Source organism: Leucoraja erinacea, chromosome 1, assembly GCF_028641065.1.
Source record: "Leucoraja erinacea ecotype New England chromosome 1, Leri_hhj_1, whole genome shotgun sequence".
NCBI lineage: Eukaryota > Metazoa > Chordata > Chondrichthyes > Rajiformes > Rajidae > Leucoraja > Leucoraja erinaceus.
Genome location: NC_073377.1, coordinates 135,762,451 through 135,784,802, shown reverse-complemented (window position 1 = coordinate 135,784,802; position 22,352 = coordinate 135,762,451). Strand labels below are relative to the sequence as shown.

Genomic DNA, 22,352 nt, shown 5'->3' with positions numbered 1-22,352 from the left:
CGTCTCCGTTCTAAATAGCTTACCCCTTATTCTTAAACTTTGGCCCCTGGTTCTGGACTCCCCCCAACATTGGGAACATGTTTCCTGCCTCTAGCGTGTCCAAACCCTTAATAATACGTTTCAATAAGACTTCCTCTCATCCCCACCCACACTGTTGCCGGGTAGGCTCTGCCAATAAATCATTTTTTAGAAAAGTTTATTTTACTAATTAGAGAGAACATTTATTTTTGTATTTAGAAAGAAAGAAAAGTTTGGAAATATAAAGAAAGATGTTTTATTTTATTAGAGAGAAAAAAGTTTATTTTGGAAATATAAAAAGTTAATTTTTCAAATAAAAATTAAAAAAAGTTTATTTCAGTAATTAGAGAGAATTTTTTTTATTTAATTATAAAAAAATATTTCAGTGATTAGAGAGAGTGCTGGGAGTTGTAGTTCTACAGCTCCTTCTCGCTCTCACTTTGTTTATCACAATGGTGGACTCCCAGCAGTCACCGCGCTCTCCCCTCCATGTTGAATTCAAACGTGAAGGCTGCCGGGAGTTGAAGTTCGATGTTCCCTCTCACACATGCGCAGTGATCACCTCCACCCCGACCCCCCCCGTTTCCCACACATGCGCACTGAAGCATTGGCGGCTGCGAAATGAAGGACCATACCGCTCACACATGCGCACACTTAACCGCCGGCACCCTCATTCCCCAGACGCCTGCGCAGTGTCTCCCCCTCACTGCCACTGTCGCCCTCACTCTGACTCCCTCTTAATGCCTCTCCCTATGCGCCCCACTCCCCCCTCCCCCTCACACCCCCCAGCCCCCTCTCTCCCCCCCTGTCCCCCCTCTCCCTCGGTCCCAGTCTCCCCATGCCCCCCTTCTCTCCCCCTTCTCTCCCCTCTCCCTCTCCCCGAGTGTGTACCACGAAAGACAGAGGCTGGAGCTGTGCGCCGCTCACGCCCTCAACAATCTTCTGCAGCGAAGCGTCTTCGGCAAAGACAGTCTGGATGAGCTGTGTTACAGGTCAGAAGGCAACGGGGTTATGTTAGGTAAGGGGGAGATACAGCGAGACCTGGGCGTCCTGTAGGTTCACGAGATTGATCCCTGGGATGGCGGGACTGTCATACGATGAAAGAATGGAGTGGCTGGGCTTGTATACTCTGGAAGTTTAGAAGGATGAGAGGTGATCGTATTGAAATATATAATATTCTTAAGGGATTGGACAGCTAAATGAAAGAAAAATTGTCCTGATGTTGGGGGAGTCCACAACCAGATGTCACAGTTTAAGAATAAGGGGTAGGCCATTTAGGTCCTACACCTTGGCAGGACAAATCAAAATAGGACGTACATGGTAAATGATAGGGAATTGAAGAATACAGTTGAACAGAGGGATCTGGGAATAACCGTGCATAGTTCCTTGGAAGGTGGAATCTCATATAGATAGGGTGGTAAACAAAGCTTTTGGTATGCTAGCCTTTATAAATCAGAGCATTGAGTATAGAAGCTGGGATGTAATGTTAAAATTGTACAAGGCATTGGTGAGACCAAATCTGGAGTATGGTGTACAATTTTGGTCGCCCAATTATAGGAAGGATGTCAACAAAATAGAGAGAGTACAGAGGAGATTTACTAGAATGTTGCCTGGGTTTCAACAACTAAGTTACAGAGGGTTGAATAAGTTAGGTCTTTATTCTCTGGAGCGCAGAAGGTTAAGGGGGGACTTGATAGAGGTCTTTAAAAATGATGATGAGAGCAATAGACAGAGTTGATGTGGACAAGCTTTTCCCTTTGAGAATAGGGAAGATTCAAACAAGAGGACATTACTTCAGAATTAAGGGACAGAAGTTTAGGGGTAATATGAGGGGGGACTTCTTTACTCAGAGAGTGGTAGCGGTGTGGAATGAGCTTCCAGTGGAAGTGGTGGAGGCAGGTTCATTGGTATCATTTAAAAATAAATTGGATAGGCATATGGATGAGAAGGGAATGGAGGGTTATGGTATGAGTGCAGGCAGGTGGGACTAAGGGGAAAAAAGTTGTTCGGCACGGACTTGTAGGGCCGAGGTGGCCTGTTTCCGTGCTGTAATTGTTATATGGTTATATGGTTATTTAGGACTGAGTTGAGGCAAAAAACGTTTTCACTCCAGAGAGTCGTAAATCTGTGTAACTCACTGCCACAGAAGGCAGTTGAGGCCAATTCACTGGATGTTTTCAGGAGAGTTATTTAGATCTAAGGGCTAAAGGAATCAAGGGAGATGGGGAGAAAGCAGGAACAGGGTACTGATTCTAAATGAACAGCCATGATCATATTGAATGGTGGTGCTGGCTCGAAGGGTCATGTTACTAAGCAACATGACCTTGAGTTCTGGCAACATCTTCGTAAATCTTCTCTGCACCCTTTCCAGCTTGACAACATCTTTCCAATAACACTGCCCAGAACTGAACACAATACTCCAAATGTGGCCTCACCAACATCTTGTAGAACTGTAACATGACCCCCCCAACTTCTGCACTTAATATGTGTAAGAAGTAACTGCAGATGCTGGTTTAAACCAAAGATAGACACAAAATGTTGGAGTAACTCAGCAGGACAGGCAGCATTTCCGGAGAGAAAGAATGGGTAACGTTTCAGGTCGAGACCGGTCTAAAGAAGAGTCTCGACCCGAAATGTGACCATCCCTTCTCTCCAGAGATGCTGCCTGTCCTGCTGAGTTACTCCAGCTTTTTGTGTCAATCTTCAACACTCAATACTCTGACTGATGAAGGCCCTTGTGCCAAAAGCAATGTGACCACCTTATCTACCCGCGACTCCAATTTAAGGTAACACTGTATCTGCGTTCCTAGATCCCTCTGGTCTACAACAGTCCCTGTCTATATGTGACACCACTTACCGGGGAATGATGTACAGGGTCAAAATGTTGTACACATACAGAGATTAGTGGGTATCTGGAATGAGCTGCCTATGAAAGTTATAAATTAACTAGACTAAGTGGGTCCCGTTGGGTCCCATGCTCATGTGGGAGGGCTGGTCCCCCAACGCAATATTCCACCTCTCCCACCAATTCCAATATTGGTGGAGGGAGGGGGGGGCTTTCTGGAGCGCTAGTATGGGTGTTGTGGGCCGAAGGGACTGGTTTCCAGAGGGCTAGCATGGACATTGTGGGCCAAATGGATTCTTGGGGGTGGCAGCTCAGTCACTCAAGCCTGATGTGCTGGCAGCTCACTCACGGCTGGTGGGCTGGCAGTTGACTCACGGCTATTCTTTGAAATTCCATTTCAAGCAGGGTGAAAGGCCACCAAATTCAAGTGCAGTTTCATACTACTTCAAGCAGGGTGCAACACCACCAAATTCAAGTGCAGTTTCTTACCACTTCAAGCAGGGTGCAAGTCCACCAAACTCAAGTGCAGTTTCCTACCACTTCAAGCAGAGGTGCAACACCACCAAATTCAAGTGCAGTTTCCTACCACTTCAAGCAGGGTGCAAGGCCACCAAACTCAAGTACAGTTTCATGCCACTTCAAGCAGGGTGCAAGGCCACCAAACTCAAGTGCAGTTTCATGCCACTTCAAGCAGGGTACAAGGCCACCAAACTCAAGTGTAGTTTCCTACCACTTCAAGCAGGGTGCAGGGCCATCAAACTCAAGTGCAGTTTCCTACCACTTCAAGCAGGGTGAAACTACCATAAAGCCATACAAAACACCACACACAAAACACCACATAAACACCACACTCACACTTCAGTAGACATTCAGTGTGTTCGGTTGATTCACAGCTCAGACAGAGTCGTAACCTCTCCCTCCCCCATCTTGCAGAGACTGAGCCACACCCACACTTTCGGGTTTTATAATCCCTACCCCCTCCCACTGGAAGGGGTGAGGCCTTCAAGACGTGATTGATAGGAGAGGGATTCTCAACATTTTTTAAACACTGATAGCACTTTTATTTTTCATTGATGGGAAGAATCCTCTGCATCTGATGAACGGAGGGAGACTGAGTAAGATGGCCAAAAATCACAGCCGTAAGTGGTAGCGTTTTATCTAAAATCAATCTACAATGCAAACAGGAAGTTGTTAAGTTTAGACTTTTAATAATTTGCCGTACTTTATTTCAAACCAACCACCACCACCAACCATTTGTTGTGCTTTATTTCAAACCAACTCACCACCACCAACCATTTGTTGTGCTTTATTTAAAACCAACTACCACCACCACCAACCATTTGTTATGCTTTATTTAAAACCAACTACCACCACCACCAACCATTTGCTGTGCTTTATTTCAAACCAACCACCACCAAGAACCTGTTTAAGAAGGAACTGCAGATGCCGGAAAATCGAAGGTACACAAAAATGCTGGAGAAACTCAGCGGGTGCAGCAGCATCTATGGAGCGAAGGAAATAGGCGACGTTTCGGGCCGAAACCCTTCTTCAGACTTCTTCTTCATTTTTTAAACCACCAACAACCATTTGCTGTGTTTAATTTCAAACCAACCACCACCACCAACCATTTGTTGTGCTTTATTTCAAACCAACCACCACCAACCATTTGTTGTGCTCAAACCAACCGCCACCAACCATTTGCTGTGCTTTATTTCAAACCAACCACATTTTCATTTTCAAACCACGTTAAGGGCACTCAAGATCGGTAAAACCACACTCACATGTGTTCAGTGTTATTCATAGCTCAGACTGAGAGATGTGACCCTCGCTTCCCCCATCTTGCAGAGACTGACTGAGGCACCCAACACTTCCAGGTTTTATAGTCACTCCAGAAGGGGCGTGGCCTTCAGGAGAAAGAATCTCAACATTTTTTAAATATTAATAACTCTTTTATTTTTCATTGATGGGAAAAAACCACAGCGGTTTTAGTAAGATGGCCAAAAATCACAGATTCAAGATTCAAGATTCAAGATTCAATTTATTTGTCATTTGGACCCCTTGAGGTCCAAACGAAATTACGTTTCTGCAGCCATACATTACAAACAAATAGACCCGAGACACAACATAATTTACACATACATCCATCACATTGCTGTGATGGAAGGCCAAAAAAACTTATCTCTCCCCTGTGCACTCCCCCGCTCCCCCCCCCCCCCCCCCCCCGATGTCAGAGTCAAAGTCAAAGCCCCCGGCTGGCGATGGCGATTGTCCCGCGACCTTTAAAGCCACGCCGGTGGTGCAAGGTCACACACCGGGTTCTTGATGTTGGAGCCCCCGGCGTGCGCTCGCAGAGTCCCGCGGCCATTCCAAGCCGCGCGGGGCGGTGCTGTAAGGCCCCGCTCCAGGAGCTCTTCAACCCCGCAACTCGGGCAGGAGAAGTCGCCGTTGCGGGAGCCCTGAAAAGCGGTCTCCCTCCAGGGACCCGCGGGCTCACGGTGCCGCCGTCCGCCAAACCCGCAGTTGCAGCCTCCGAATCTCCGGAGGTCGGGCCGCAGCAGCAGCAGCGCCCCATCACCGCTCCACCCGCTCCGGACTCGGCCAGCTCCGTGACGGTGAGGTGAGTCGTCGGCACCAGAGCCCCCGGTCTTCCTGTTGGAGGCCGCTCCTCGTCGCAGCCCCAACAACAACAGAGACCCGACAAAGAAAAGGTTGTGTCTCCCGTGCAGGGAGAGATTAAAAGTTACCCCCTCCCTCCCACCCCCCCACACACACACCCCAACAAAAAATAACAAAAACTACATAAAAACATAGACAAAAAATAATAAAATCGCGGACGGGCTGCAGAGGCCGCTGCTGACGAGAGTCGCGCCACCTACCGAATCAGCTGTAAGTGGCAGCGTTTTTTCTAAAATCAATATAGAGAACAACAGGAAGTGGTCTTTTAGTAATATAAATTAGAAACTGGCTGTTCAACCCAACTTGCATATACCGACCAAAACGTCCAGCCTACACTAATCCCACCAGCCCGTAGAATAACATTTCATAACCAACCACATTTTCATTTTCAACACCAACACCAACACCAAGTTACAGAGAAAGGTTGAATAAGTTAGGTCTTTATTCTCTGGAGTGCAGAAGGTTAAGGGGGGACTTGATAGAGGTCTTTAAAATGATGACAGGGATAGACAGAGTTGATGTGGACAAGCTTTTCCCTTTGAGAATAGGGAAGATTCAAACAAGAGGACATGACTTCAGAATTAAGGGACAGAAGTTTAGCGGTAACATGAGGGGGAACTTCTTCACTCTCTGTGTGGAATGAGCTTCCAGTGGAAGTGGTGGAGGCAGGTTCGTTGGTATCATTTAAAAATAAATTGGATAGGCATATGGATGAGAAGGGAATCGAGGGTTATGGCATGAGTGCAGGCAGGTGGGAATAAGGGAAAATAATTGCTCGGCATGGACTTGTAGGGCCGAGATGGCCTGTTTCCGTGCTGTAATTGTTATATGGTTATAAGTTCTTCAGACTTCTTCGGATTCCTCCCACACACGAAAGACGTGCGGGTTTGTAGCTGAATTGGCTTCGGTAAAATCGTAAATTGTCCCTAGTGTGTGTAGGATAGTACTAGTGTGCGGGGATCGCTGGTCGACGTGGACTCAGTGGGCCAAAGGGCTGTTTCCACACTGCATCTCCAAACTGAACAAGTGCGTGAACGGGCGATTGCTGGTCGGCTTGGACTCTGTGGGCTGAAGGGCTTGTTTCCACATTGTATCTAATGAACTTGAACTAAACTCTCCCCCCCCCCCCTCTACTCCCCCCCTCTCCTCTCCCCCCTGTCCCCCCTCCTCTTGCCCCCTTGTCCCCCCTCTATTCCCCTCTCCCCCCCTCCCCCTTCTCCCCTTCCCCTCCCCCACCCCGTCCCCCCCCTCTCTCCCCCCTCTCTCTCTCTCTCTCTCTCTCTTTCTCCCCTCTCCCCCTCCCCCCCCCCCCCCCCTCCCCCCCTCCCCCTTACCTCCCCCTCTCCCCCCCTTCTCCTCCCCCCCTCTCCCCCCTCCCCCCCCCCCCCCCTCCCCCCCCTCTCCCCCCCCCCCCCCCTCTCCCCCCTCCCCCCCCCCCTCTCTCTCCCCCACTCTCCCCCTCACCTCCCTCCCCCTCCCCCCTCCCCCCTTCCTCTCCCCCCCCTCCCCCCATCCCCCCATCCTCCCCCTCTCTCCCCCCTCCCCCCCCCCCCCTTCCCATCCCCCCCCCTCCCCTTACCTCCCCCTCTCCCCCCCCTCTCCCTCCCCCCCCCCCCCTCTCTCCCCCCCTCTCTCCCTCCCCCCTCCCCCCTCTCTCTCTCTCCTTGCCCTCTCTTCCCTTCTATCTCCCCTCTCTCTCCCCCACTCTCCACCTCTCTCTCTCCCCTTCCCCTTCTCTCTCCCTCTCTCTCCCCCATCGCTCTGCCCCTCTCTCCCCTCTCTCCCCCACCCCCCTTCCCATCCCCCGCCCCATAACCCCCATCCACCTCCCCCCATCCCCCTCCCCTCCCCCCCTCTCCCCCTCCCCCCATCCCCCTCTCCCCCCCTCCCCCCTCTCCCCTTCTCTCCCCCCTCTCTCTCTCATTCTCTCTCCCCACTAACAGACTGTCTCCCGACACCCTGTTCAACCCACACCGAAGTTTATTAGGGACGGGGAACTATGATGCAAATGTTTTAATGGCTGCCTTACTTACCGAAGGACTTTCTGCAGTGTGGTGGGATAAACGCAGGTAATCTCCCCCTCCCTCTCCTCTCTCCCCCTCCCTCTCCTTTAGGGTTATGGATATTTAATATTCAGGAGGAATAGACAGAAAGGAAAAGGAGGTGGGGTAATGTTGCTGGTTAGGGAGCAGATTAATGCAATAGAAAGGAAGGACATTAGCTTGGAGGATGTGGAATCGATATGGGCAGAGCTGCGAAACACTAAGGGGCAGTAAACGATAGTGGGAGTTGTGTACAGGCCACCTAACAATAGTAGTGGAGTTGGGGATGGCATCAAACAGGAAATTAGAAATGTGTGCAACAAAGGTAAAACAGTTATAATGGGTGACTTCAATCTACATATAGATTGGGTGAATCAAATTGGCCGGGGCGCTGAGGAAGAGGATTTCTTGGAATGTATGTGGGATAGTTTTCTAAACTAACATGTAGAGGAACCAATGAGAGAGCAGGCTATTCTAGACTGGGTATTGAGTAATGAGGAAGGGTTAGTTAACAGTCTTGTTGTCCGTGGCCCCTTGGGCAAGAGTGACCATAATATGGTTGAGTTCTTCATTAGGATGGAGTGTGACATAGTTAATTCAGAAACAAGGGGTCTGAACTTAAAGAAAGGCAACTTTGAGGGTATGAGACGTGAATTGGCCAAGATAGACTGGCAATTGATTCTTAAAGGATTGACGGTGGATATGCAATGGAAGGCATTTAAAGACTGCATGGATGAACTACAACAATTGTTCATCCCAGTTTGGCAAAGGAATAAATCAGGGAAGGTAGTGGATCCGTGGATAACAAGGGAAATCAGGGATAGTATCAAAACAAAAGATGAAGCTTATAAATTAGCCAGAAAAAGCACCCTACCAGAGGACTGGGAGAAATTCAGTCCAGCAATGGAGGACAAATGGCATAATTAGGAAAGGGAAAATAGATTATAAAACAAAACTGGCAGGGAACATAAAAACTGACTGCAAAAGTTTTTATAGATATGTGAAGAGAAAAAGATTAGTTAAAACAAATGTAAGTCCCTTGCAGTCAGAAACAGGTGAATTGATCATGGGGAACAAGGACATGGCAGACCAATTGAATAACTACTTTGGTTCTGTCTTCACTAAGGAAAACCTAAATAATATAACCATATAATCATATAACAATTACAGCACGGAAAACAGGCCATCTCGGCCCTTCAAGTCCGTGCCAAACACTTATTTTCCCCTAGTCCCATCCACCTGCACTCAGACCATAACCCTCTATTCCTTTCCCGTCCATATACCTATCCAATTTATTTTTAAATGATAAAATCGAACATGCCTCCACCACTTCCACTGGAAGCTCATGCCACACAGCTACCACTCTCTGAGTAAAGAAGTTCCCCCTCATGTTACCCCTAAACTTCTTTCCCTTAATTCTCAAGTCATGTCCTCTTGTTTGAATCTTCCCTACTCTCAATGGGAAAAGCTTATCCAAGTCAACTCTGTCAATCCCTCTCATCATTTTAAAGACCTCTATCAAGTCCCCCCTTAACCTTCTGCGCTCCAAAGAATAAAGACCTAACTTGTTCAACCTTTCTCTGTAATTTAGTTGCTGAAACCCAGGTAACATTCTAGTAAATCTCCTCTGTACACCTCCTCGGTACACCTTGCAAATAAGTACTCCTGTTTGAGTACGGATGGGGGTGACAGCCTGCCCGGGGGTAGCGACAGCGGACGGGCCTCCAGCACAGAGACCGACCCTGTTGCTCCGAAAGGTAGGGACAAAAAGAAGAGGGCAATAGTAATTGGGGACTCTATTGTTAGGGGGTCGGATAGGTGATTCTGTGGACGCAGTCGGGAGACCAGGATGGTGGTCTGCCTCCCTGGTGCCAAGGTCTCGGACGTGTCTCAACGCGTCCAAGATATCCTGAAATCAGAGGGAGAGGAGCCTGAGGTTGTGGTACATATAGGTACCAATGACATAGGTAAAAAAAGGGAAGAGGTCCTGAAGGGAGGATTTAGGGAGTTGGGAGGAGAGTTAAGGAAAAGGACCAAAAAGGTAACAATCTCAGGATTACTGCCTGTGCTACGCGATAGTGAGAGTAGGAATGGAGCGAGGTGGAGGATAAATGCGTGGCTGAAAGACTGGTGCAGAGGGCAGGGATTCAAGTTTCTGGATCATTGGGACTTCTTTTGGGGAAGGTGGGACCTGTAGAGAAAGGATGGGTTGCACTTGAACCTGAGGGGGACCAATATCCTGGCGGGGAAATTTGCAAAGGCTACTGGGGAGACTTTAAACTAGAATGGTTGGGGCGAGGGACTCAAATAGAGAAAGCTAGTAGACAGAATGGGAGGCAGGAAGCAGAAAAGGGAAGCACTCGGGCACAAGAGGAGAAAGAAGAAAAAGGAAATAAACAGAGAATAATAGGCGGGGGGTTTCTTAAATGTGCATATTTTAATGCTAGGAGCATTGTAAGAAAGGTGGATGAGCTTAGAGCCTGGATTGACACCTGGAAGTATCATGTTGTGGTGATTTGAGAAACATGGTTGCAGGAGGGCTGTGATTGGAAACTAAATATTCCAGGATTTTGTTGCTTCAGGTGTGATAGAATTGGAGGGGCAAGAGGTGGAGGTGTTGCATTGCCTGTCAGGGAAGATATTACAGCAGTGCTTTGGCAGGATAGATTGGAGGGCTCGTCTAGGGAGGCTATTTGGGTGGAACTGAGAAGTGGGAAAGGTGTAGCAACACTTATAGGGGTGTATTATAGACCGCCAAATGGGGATCGAGAATTGGAAGAGCAAATATGTAAGGAGATAGCAGATATTAGTAGTAAGCACAAGGTAGTGATTGTGGGAGATTTCAACTTTCCACATATAGACTGGGAAACACATTCTGTAAATGGGCTGGATGGTTTGGAGTTTGTAAAATGTGTGCAGGATAGTTTTTTGCAGCAATACATAGAGGTACCTACTAGAAGAGGAGCAGTGCTGGACCTCCTGTTAGGAAATGAGACGGGACAGGTGGCGGAGGTATGCGTTGGGGAGCACTTCGGGTCCAGTGATCACAATACCATTAGTTTCAATATAATTATGGAGAGGGTCAGAACTGGACCTTGGGTTGAGATTTTTGATTGGAGAAAGGCTAACTTTGATGAGATGCGAAATGATTTAAAAGGAGTGAACTGGGACATTTTGTTTTATGGGAAGGATGTAGAAGAGAAATGGAGGACATTAAAAGGGGAACTTTTAAGAGTACAGAATCTTTATAGAAACATAGAAACATAGAAATTAGGTGCAGGAGTAGGCCATTCGGCCCTTCGAGGCTGCACCGCCATTCAATATGATCATGGCTGATCATCCAACTCAGTATCCCGTACCTGCCTTCTCTCCATACCCTCTGATCCCCTTAGCCACAAGGGCCACATCTAACTCTCTCTTAAATATAGCCAATGAACTGGCCTCGACTACCCTTTGCGGCAGAGAGTTCCAGAGATTCACCACTCTCTGTGTGAAAAAAGTTCTTCTCATCTCCGTTTTAAAGGATTTCCCCCTTATCCTTAAGCTGTGACCCCTTGTCCTGGACTTCCCCAACATCGGGAGCAATCTTCCTGCATCTAGCCTGTCCAACCTCTTAAGAATTTTGTAAGTTTCTATAAGATCCCCTCTCAATCTCCTAAATTCTAGAGAGTATAAACCAAGTCTATCCAGTCTTTCTTCATAAGACAGTCCTGACATCCCAGGAATCAGTCTGGTGAATCTGGTGAATCAGTGTGGTCTCACCAAGACCCTGTACAACTGCAGTAGAACCTCCCTGCTCCTATACTCAAATCCTTTTGCTATGAAAGCTAACATACCATTCGCTTTCTTCACTGCCTGCTGCACCTGCATGCCTACTTTCAATGACTGGTGTACCATGACACCCAGGTCTCGCTGCATCTCCCCTTTTCCTAGTCGGCCACCATTTAGATAATAGTCTGCTTTCCTGTTTTTGCCACCAAAATGGATAACCTCACATTTGTCCACATTATACTGCATCTGCCAAATATTTGCCCACTCACCCAACCTATCCAAGTCACCTTGCAGTCTCCTAGCATCCTCCTCACAGCTAACACTGCCCCCCATCTTAGTGTCATCCGCAAACTTGGAGATATTGCCTTCAATTCCCTCATCCAGATCATTAATATATATTGTAAATAGCTGGGGTCCCAGCACTGAGCCTTGCGGTACCCCACTAGTCACTGCCTGCCATTGTGAAAAGGACCCGTTTACTCCTACTCCTATTCCTACTCTTTGCTTCCTGTTTGCCAGTCAGTTCTCTATCCACATCAATACTGAACCCCCAATTAAGTTTGTATACTAATCTCTTATGTGGGACCTTGTCGAAAGCCTTCTGGAAGTCCAGATACACCACATCCACTGGTTCTCCCCTATCCATGCTACTAGTTACATCCTCGAAAAATTCTATAAGATTCGTCAGACATGATTTACCTTTCGTAAATCCATGCTGACTTTGTCCAATGATTTCACCACTTTCCAAATGTGCCGCTATCCCATCTTTAATAACTGACTCTAGCAGTTTCCCACTACCGATGTTAGACTAACTGGTCTGTAATTCCCTGTTTTCTCTCTCTTTAAAAAGTGGGGTTACGTTTGCTACCCGCCAATCCTCAGGAACTACTCCAGAATCTAAAGAGTTTTGAAAGATTATTACTAATAACCATATAACCATATAACAATTACAGCACGGAAACAGGCCATCTCGACCATTCTAGTCCGTGCCGAACACATAATCTCCCCTAGTCCCATATACCTGCGCTCAGACCATAACCCTCCATTCCCTTCCCATCCATATAACTATCCAATTTATTTTTAAACGATAAAAACGAACCTGCCTCCACCACCTTCACTGGAAGCTCATTCCACACAGCTACCACTCTCTGAGTAAAGAAGTTCCCTCTCATGTTACCCCTAAACTTCAGTCCCTTAATTCTCAATTGGCCTCACCAATGCCTTGTGCAATTTTAACATTACATCCCAACTTCTATACTCAATGCTCTGATTTATAAAGGCCAGCACACCAAAAGCTTTCTTTACCACCCTATCTACATGAGATTCCACTTTCAAGGAACTGTGCAGTTATTCCCAGATCCCTCTGTTCACCTACATTCTTCAATTCCCTACCATTTACCATGTACGTCCTATTTTGATTTGTCCTGCCAAGATGTAGCACCTCACACTTATCAGCATTAAACTCCATCTGCCATCTTTCAGCCCACTCTTCCAACTGGCATAAATCTCTCTGTAGACTTTGAAACTCTACTTCATTACCCGCAACCCCACCTATCTTAGTATCATCTGCATACTTACTAATCCAATTTACCACACCATCATCCAGATCATTGATGTACATGACAAACAACAGTGGACCCAACACAGATCCCTGTGGCACCCCACTCGTCACTGGCCTCCAACCTGACAAACAACCATCCACCATTACTCTCTGGCATCTCCCATTCAGCCACTGTTGAATCCATCTTGCTACTTCACCATTAATACCCAACCATTAAACCTTCTTAACCAACCTTCCATGAGGAACCTTGTCAAAGGCCTTACTGAAGTCCATATACACAACATCCACTGCTTTACCCTCATCAATTTCCCGAGTAACATCTTCAAAAAATTCAAGAAGATTAGTCAAACATGACCTTCCAGGCACAAATCCATGTTGACTGTTCCTAATCAGACCCTGTTTATCCAAATGCTTATATATATTATCTCTAAGTATTCTTTCCATTAATTTGCCCACCACTGACGTCAAACTAACAGGTCTATAATTGCTAGGTTTACTCTTAGACCCCTTTTTAAACAATGGAACAACATGCGCAGTACGCCAATCCTCCGGCACAATTCCCGTTTCTAATGACATTTGAAATATTTCTGCCATAGCCCCTGCTATTTCTACACTAACTTCCCTCAATGTCCTAGGGAATATCCTGTCCGGACCTGGAGACTTATCCACTTTTATATTTCTCAAAAGTGTCTGTACTTCCTCTTCTTTGATCCTCATGGTTTCCATAGCTACTCTACTTGTTTCCCTTACCTCACATAATTCAATATCCTTCTCCTTGGTGAATACCGAAGAAAAGAAACTGTTCAATATCTCCCCCATCTCTTTTGGCTCTGCAGATAGTTGTCCACTCTGACTCTCTAATGGACCAATTTTATCCCTCGTTTTCCTTTTGCTATTAATATTGCGGTAGAAACGCTTCGGATTTACTTTTACCTTACTTGGCAAAGCAACCTCATATCTTCTTTTAGCTTTTCTAATTTCTTTCTTAAGATTCTTTTTACATTCTTTATACTCCTCAAGCACCTCATTTACTCCATTCTGCCTATAATTATTGTAGATCCTCTTTTTCCGAACCAAGTGTCCAATTTCCCTTGAAAACCATGGCTCTTTACAATTTTTACGATTTCCTTTCAACCGAAAAGGGACATAAAGATTCTGTACTCTTAAAATTTCACCTTTAAATGTACTCCATTTCTCTTCCACATCTTTCCCATAAAACAACCTGTCCCAATTTACTCCTTTTAAATCCTTTCGCATCTCCTCAAAGTTAGCCTTTCTCCAATCAAAAATCTCAACCCTAGGTCCAGTTTTGTCCCTCTCCATAATTATATTGAAACTAATGGTATTGTGATCACTGGACCCGAACTGTTCCCCAACGCATACCTCTGCCACCTGACCCATCTCATTTCCTAACAGGAGGTCCAGCACCGCCCCTTCTCTAGTAGGCACTTCTATGTATTGCTGCAAAAAACTATCCTGCACACATTTTACAAACTCCAACCCATCCAGCCCATTTACAGAATGTGTTTCCCAGTCTATGTGGGGAAAATTGAAATCTCCCACAATCACTACCTTGTGCCTACTACTAATATCTGCAATCTCCTTACATATTTGCTCTTCCAATTCTCGCTCCCCATTTGGCGGTCTATAATACACCCCTATAAGTGTTGCTACCCCTTTCCCATTTCTCAGTTCCACCCAAATAGCCTCCCTAGACGAGCCCTCTAATCTATCCTGCCAAAGCACTGCTGTAATATCTTCCCTGATGTACTACCTTCCCTGATTTATTCTTTTGCCAAACTGGGATGAACAATTTTTGTAGTTCATCCATGCAGTCTTTAAATGCCTTCCATTGCATATCCACCGTCAACCCTTTTAGAATTAATTGCCAGTCAATCTTGGCCAATTCACGTCTCATACCCTCAAAGTTACCTTTCTTTAAGTTCAGAACCATTGTTTCTGAATTAACAATGTCACTCTCCATCCTAATGAAGAACTCAAACATATTATGGCCACTCTTGCCCAAGGAGGCACGTACAACAAGATTGCTAACTAACCCTTCCTCATTACTCAATACCCAGTCTAAAATAGCCTGCTCTCTCGTTGGTTCCTCTACATGTTGATTTAGATAACTATCCCGCATACATTCCAAGAAATCCTCTTCCTCAGCACCCCTGCCAATTTGATTCACCCAATCTATATGTAGATTGAAGTCACCCATTATAACTGTTTTGCCTTTGTCGCACACAGTTCTAATTTCCTGTTTGATACCATCTCCAACTTCACTACTACTGTTAGGTGGCCTGTACACAACACCCACCAGCGTTTTCTGCCCCTTAGTGTTTCGCAACTCTACCCATACCGATTCCACATCCTCCAAACTAATGTCCTTCCTTTCCATTGCATTAATCTCCTCTAATCAGTAATGCTACCCCACCTCCTTTCTCTCTATCCCTCCTGAATATTGAATATCCCTGGATGTTCAACTCCCAGCCTTGGTCACCCTGGAGCCATGTCTCCGTGATCCCAACTATATCATAGTCATTAATAGCCATCTGCACATTCAACTCATCCACCTTATTGCGAATGCTCCTTGCATTGAGACACAAAGCCTTCAGGCTTGTTTTTACAACACTTTTACCCCTTATACAATTATGTTGAAAAGTGGCCCTTTTTGATTTTTGCCCTGGTTTTGTCTGCCTGCCACTTTTACTTTTCACCTCGCTACCTATTGCTTCTACCCTCATTTTGCACCCCTCGGTCTCTACGCTCACACATTTAAGAAACCCTTTCCCTTTAACTCCATCCTCCACTATCCCATTCGACACCCCACCCCCCTTATTCAGTTTAAAGCCACCCGTGTAGCAGTGGCAAACCTGCCTGCCAGAATGCTGGTCCCACACCTGTTAAGATGCAATCCATCCCTTTTGTACAGTTCCCCCTTACCCCAAAACAGATCCCAGTGATCTAAGAATCTAAATCCCTGCCCCGTGCACCAGTTCCTCAGCCACACGTTCAGGTCCCGTATCTCCCTGTTCCTGCTCTCGCCAGCACGGGGAAATGGAAGCAAACCGGAGATAACAACCCTGGAGGTCCTGCTTTTCAACATTTTTCCGAGCTCTCTAAAGTCACGCTGCAGAATATTCATCTCCTTCTTTCTGACATCGTTTGTGCCGACATGCACTACCACTTCCAGATGTTCACCTTCGCCCTTGAGGATTTTCTGCACTCTGTCCGTGACATCCTGGATCCTGGCACCGGGAAGGCAGCACACCATCCTTGCATCCCGTCTGTTGCCTCAGAAACCCCTGTCCGTACCTCTCACAATGGAGTCTCCCACTACAATGGCCTTGCCTGCCTTAGGCCTTTTTGGTTTTGGCTCAACAGCCCTATTCGCATCGCAAGCCAGTCCGCCGCTCCGCGTAATCACGTCTTATGTCCTGTTCGGTTGAAAGGAAACAGTAAAAATTGGAAAGAGCCCTGGTTTTCAAGGGCAATTGGACATTTGTTCGGAAAAAGAGGGAGATCTACAATAATTATAGGCAGCATGAAGTAAATTAGGTGCTTGAGGAGTATAAGGAATGTAAAAAGAATCTTAAGAAAGAAATTAGAAAAGCTAAAAGAAGATATGAGGTTGCTTTGGCAAGTAAGGTGAAAGTAAATCCAAAGGGTTTCTACAGCTATATAAATAGCAAAAGGATAATGAGGGATAAAATTGGTCCATTGGAGAGACAGAGTGGACAGCTATCTGCAGATCCAAAAGAGATGGGGGAGATATTGAACAATTTATTTTCTTCGGTATTCACCATGGAGAAGGATATTGAATTATGTGAGGTAAGGGAAACTAGTAGAGTAGCTATGGATACTATGAGTTTCAAAGTAAAAGAAGTATTGACACTTTTGAAATATATAAATGTGGATAAGTCTCCAGGTCCTGACAGGATATTCCCTAGGACATTGAGGGAAGTTAGTGTAGAAATAGCCGGGGCTATGACAGAAATATTTCAAATGTCATTAGAAACGGGAATAGTCCCCGAGGATTGGCGTACTGCGCATGTTGTTCCATTGTTTAAAAAGGGTTCTAAGAGTAAACCTAGCAATTATAGACCTGTTAGTTTGACTTCAGTGGTGGGCAAATTAATGGAAAAGATACTTAGAGATAATATATATAAGCATCTGGATAAACAGGGTCTAATTTGGAACAGTCAACATTGATTTGTGCCTGGAAGGTCATGTTTGACTAATCTTCTTGAATTTTTTGAAGAGGTTACTAGGGAAATTGACGGAGGTAAAGCAGTGGATGTTGTCTTTATGGACTTTAGTAAGGCCTTTGACAAGGTTTCTCATGGAAGGTTGGTTAAGAAGGTTCAACTGTTGGGTATAAATGCAGGAGTAGCAAGATGGATTCAACAGTGGCTGAATGGGAGACGCCAGAGGGTAATGGTGGATGGCTGTTTGTCGGGTTGGAGGCAGGTGACTAGTGGGGTGCCTCAGGGATCTGTGTTGGGTCCTTTGTTGTTTGTCATGTACATCAATGATCTGGATGAAGGTGTGATAAATTGGATTAGTAAGTATGCAGATGATACCAAGATAGGGGGTGTTGTGGATAATGAAGAGGATTTCCAAAGTCTACAGAGTGATTTAGGCTATTTGGAAGAATGTGCTGAAAGATGGCAGATGGAGTTTAATGCTGACAAATGTGAGGTGCTACCCCTTGGCAGACAAATCAAAATAGGACGTACATGGTAAATGGTAGGGAATTGAAGAATGCAGTTGAACAGAGGGATCTGGGAATAACCGTGCATAGTCCCTTGAAGGTGGAATCTCATATAACCATATAACCATATAACAATTACAGCACGGAAACAGGCCATTTCGGCCCTACAATTCCGTGCCGAACAACTTTTTTTCCCTTAGCCTTTATAAATCAGAGCATTGAGTATAGAAGCTGGGATGTAATGTTAAAATTGTACAAGGCATTGGTGAGACCAAATCTGGAGTATGGTGTACAATTTTGGTCGCCCAATTATAGGAAGGATGTCAACAAAATAGAGAGAGTACAGAGGAGATTTACTAGAATGTTGCCTGGGTTTCAACAACTAAGTTACAGAGAAAGGTTGAATAAGTTAGGTCTTTATTCTATGGAGCGCAGAAGGTTAAGGGGGGACTTGATAGAGATGTTTAAAATGATGAGAGGGATAGACAGAGTTGATGTGGACAAGCTTTTCCCTTTGAGAATAGGGAAGATTCAAACAAGAGGACATGACTTCAGAATGAAGGGACAGAAGTTTAGGGGTAACATGAGGGGGAACATCTTTACTCAGAGAGTGGTAGCGGTGTGGAATGAGCTTCCAGTGGAAGTGGTGAAGGCAGGTTCGTTGGTATTTAAAAATAAATTGGATAGGCATATGGATGAGAAGGGAATGGAGGGTTATGGTATGAGTACAGGCAGGTGGGACTAAGGGAAAATAATTGTTCGGCACGGACTTGTAGGGCCGAGATGGCCTGTTTCCGTGCTGTAATTGTTATATGGTTATATGTAGGCTCTGTAGTAAATCTGCCGGAAATAGCAGGGGACCGGGGGTCAAATGAGTGAAATCTAGGTTAGTCGGGAAGTGGTGTTAGGTAAATTGAATGGATTAAAGGCCGAGAAATCCCCAGGGCCAGATAGGCTGCATCCCTGAGTGCTTAAGGAAGTAGCCCCAGAAATAGTTGATGCATTAGTGATATTTTTCCAAACTCTTTAGATTCTGGAGTAGTTCCTGAGGATTGGAGGGTAGCTAATGTAACCCCACGTTTTAAAAAAGGGAGGGAGAGAGAAAATGGGGAATTTTCGGTAGTGGGGAAAATGCTAGAGTCAGTTATTAAAGATGGGATAGCAGCACATTTGGAAAGTGGTGAAATCATTGGACAAAGTCAGCATGGATTTATGGAAGGTAAATCATGCCTGACGAATCTGATAGAATTTTTCGAGGATGTAACTAATAGAGTGGATAAGGGAGAACCAGTGGATGTGTTATATCTGGACGTTCAGAAGGCATTCGACAAGGTCCTACATAAGAGATTAGTATGCAAACTTAAAGCACACAGTATTGGGGGTTCGGTATTGATGTGGATAGAGAACTGGCTGGCAGACAGGAAGCAAAGAGTAGGAGTAAATGGGTCCTTTTCAAAATGGCAGACAGTGACAAATGGGGTACTGCAAGGTTCAGTGCTGGGACCTCAGCTATTTACAATATATATTAATGATTTTGATTAGGGAATTGAATGCAACATCTCCAAGTTTGGGGATGAAACGAAGCTAGGGGGCAGTGTTAGCTGTGAGGAGAATGCTAGGAGGCTGCAAGGTGACTTGGATAGGCTGGGTGAGTGGGCAAATGCATGGCAGATGCAGTATAATGTGAGGTTATCCACTTTGGCAAAAACAGGAAAGTAGACTATTTGAATGGTGGCCGATTAGGAAAAGGGGAGATGCAATGAGACCTGGACGTCATGGTACACCAGTCATTTAAAGTAGGCATGCAGGTGCAGCAGGCAGTGAAGAAAGCGAATGGTATGTTAGCATTCATAGCAAAAGGATAGAAACATAGAAAATAGGTGCAGGAGTAGGCCATTCAGCCCTTCAAGCCTGCGCCGCCATTCAATATGATCATGGCTGATCATCCATCTCAGTATCCCATCCCTGCCTTCTCTCCATACCCCCTGATCCCTTTAGCCACAAGGGCCACATCTAACTCCCTCTTAAATATAGCCAATGAACTGGCCTCAATTACCTTCTGTGGCAAAGAGTTCCAGAGATTCACCACTCTCTGTGAAAAATGTTTTTCTCATCTCGGTCCTAAAGGATTTCCCCTTTATCCATAAACTGTGACCCCTTGTCCTGGACTTCCCCAACATCGGGAACAATCTTCCTGGGTGTCATGGTACACCAGTCATTGAAAGTAGGCACGTACAGCAGGCAGTGAAGAAAGCGAATGGTATGTTAGCATTCATAGCAAAAGGATTTGAGTATAGGAGTAGGGAGGTTCTACTGCAGTTGTACAGGGCCTTGGTGAGACCACACCTGGCGTATTGTGTACAGTTTTGGTCTCCTAATCTGAGGAAAGACATTCTTACCATAGAGGGAGTAGAGAGAAGGTTCACCAGACTGATTCCTGTGATGGCAGGACTTTCATATGAAGAAAGACTGGATAGACTCGGCTTGTACGCGCTAGAATTTAGAAGATTGAGGGGGGATCTTATAGAAACTTACAAAATTGTTAAGGGGTTGGACAGGCTAGATGCAGGAAGATTGTTCCAGATGTTGGGGAAGTCCAGAACAAGGGGTCACAGTTTAAGGATAAGGGGGAAGTCTTTTAGGACCGAGATGAGAAAAACATTTTTCACACAGTGGTGAATCTGTGGAATTCTCTGCCACAGAAGGTAGTTGAGGCCAGTTCATTTGCTATATTTAAGGGGGAGTTAGATGTGGCCCTTGTGGCTAAAGGGATCAGGAGGTATGGAGAGAAGGCAGGTACAGGATACTGAGTTGGATGATCAGCCATGATCACAATGAATGGCGATGCAGGCTCGAAGGGCTAAATGGCCTACTCCTGCACCTTTTTTCTATGTTTCCTCTCTCCCCCTCTCTCATTCCCTCTCCTTCTCCCCCCTCCCAATTCCCCCCCTACCCCTCTCTTCCACCTCTCCCCCCCCCTCTCTCCCCCCCTCCCCCCTCTCCCCCCCCCTCTCTCCCCCCCCTCTCTCCCCCCCTCTCTCCCTCCCCCTCTCCCCCTCTCCCCCACTTCCCCCTCTCTCTCCCCCCTCTCTCTCCCCCCTCTCTCTCCCCCTCTCTCTCTCCCCCTCTCTCTCTCCCTCCCTCTCTTCCCCCCTCCCCTCCCTCTCTCTCTCTCTCTCTCCCTCTCTCAAGTTAAATTCTCTCTTTTCTCTCTCTCTCCCTCTCCCCCTTTCCCCCTCTCCCTCTCCCCCTCTCTCCCTCCCCCAGATCGCTGGGCTCTCTATCGCTGTCGCAGATTAGAGGCTTCATCCTGAACATTCCCAGTGCAGTGACACTGGGCCCCATCTCCCTCCCTATCCACCGCCCACACTGGATAGCCATTCGGCCCATTGACGGTTCCTACTACAACCTTGACTCCAAACTACAAGCTCCTGCTGCTATCGGCAATGAGGGGCAGCTACGGTGAGGGAGAGGGAGGGAGTGGGGGAACGAGTGTGTGAGAATGCTTGAGAGAGAGGGAGGGGGGAGAGAGAGTGATTAAAAGTAATGGGGAAGGGAGTGGAGGCATGTGGTGGAGTGAGAAGGACGGGAGAGGAAGATATGGAGGGAGGGAGGGGGAGAGAGTGATGGAGGGTGACTGTGTGTCTGGTGCCCTTTCCAGGACGTTCCTGAGCGGACAACTCTCCCAGGCCTCCTGCGAGCTGCTGCTGGTGGTGGAGAGAAACGTCGAGGAAGATGGAAGCTGGCTCTCCCCCTCCTGAATCCCCACTCTCTCCCCATCTCTCTCCCCCAGCACCACACAGAGACGGAGAGAGAGAGAGAGAGAGAGAGAGGGAGGGAGCGGGGATGAAAACTGGCTCTCCCGGTCCTGAACTCCCCCCCCTCTCCCCCCTCCCTCTCCCCCTCCCTCTCCCCCTCTCTCCCCCTCCTCTCTCTTCCTCTCTCTCTCACTCCTCCCTTCTTACCCCCTCCCTCTCACCCTTCTCCTCTCCCAGCACCTCACAAATACAGGAAAAGAGAGAGGGGGTGGGATGGGAGAGAGGGGGTGAGAGGGGAGAGGGAGGGTGGGAGAGAGAGAAGGGGGAAGAGGGAGAGGCAGAGGGGTGGGATGGGGAGAGAGATAGAGAGGTAGAAGGAGAGGGAGGGGGTGAGAAGGGGAAAAGGAGATGGGGAAAGAGGGATGGGGGAGATAGAGAGAGGGAATGGGGCGAGCAGCAGGGATGAGACGGGGAGGGAGAGGGGAAAAAAGAGGATGTGGGGTGAGATGAGCAGAATTAGGCCATTCGGCCCATCGAGTCTACTTCGCCATTGAATCATGGCTGATCTATCTCTCCCTCCTAACCCCATTCTCCCGATAACCCCTGACACCCGCACTAATCAATAATCTATCTATCTCTGCCTTAAATATTGGCCTCCACAGCCGTCTGTGGCAAAGAGTTCCACAGATTCACCACCTTCTGACTAAAGAAATTCCAAATTATCTCCTTCCTAAAGGAACCGCTTTTAATACTGAGGCTATGACCTCTAGTCCTAGACTCTCCCACTACTGGAAACATCCTCCTCACATCCACTTTTTAAAATCAGTGGTAGACCTGTATATATAATTTCTTAACACTAATTCACTGTAAATATTTGATTAGTATTCTGTGGGGGCAGTTTTAAAACCTGCACGTTTTGAAAATGCAGATTTTTGCTGTTTTATAGAGTCTTGATATGAATAAA

General features: G+C 46.6%; 1 protein-coding gene across 1 annotated transcript; it reads left to right on the top strand.

Annotated features, from left to right (window-relative positions):
• The first annotated feature begins 690 nt into the window (after positions 1–690).
• Positions 691–21,470, top strand: LOC129702196 (josephin-2-like). Its single transcript, XM_055643840.1, is given in 5 exon segments — positions 691–878; positions 880–1,010; positions 7,483–7,608; positions 20,898–21,092; positions 21,292–21,470. Coding segments are annotated over 5 exon segments (672 nt in total). The 5' UTR covers positions 691–758; the 3' UTR covers positions 21,392–21,470.
• The last annotated feature ends 882 nt before the right edge of the window (positions 21,471–22,352 follow it).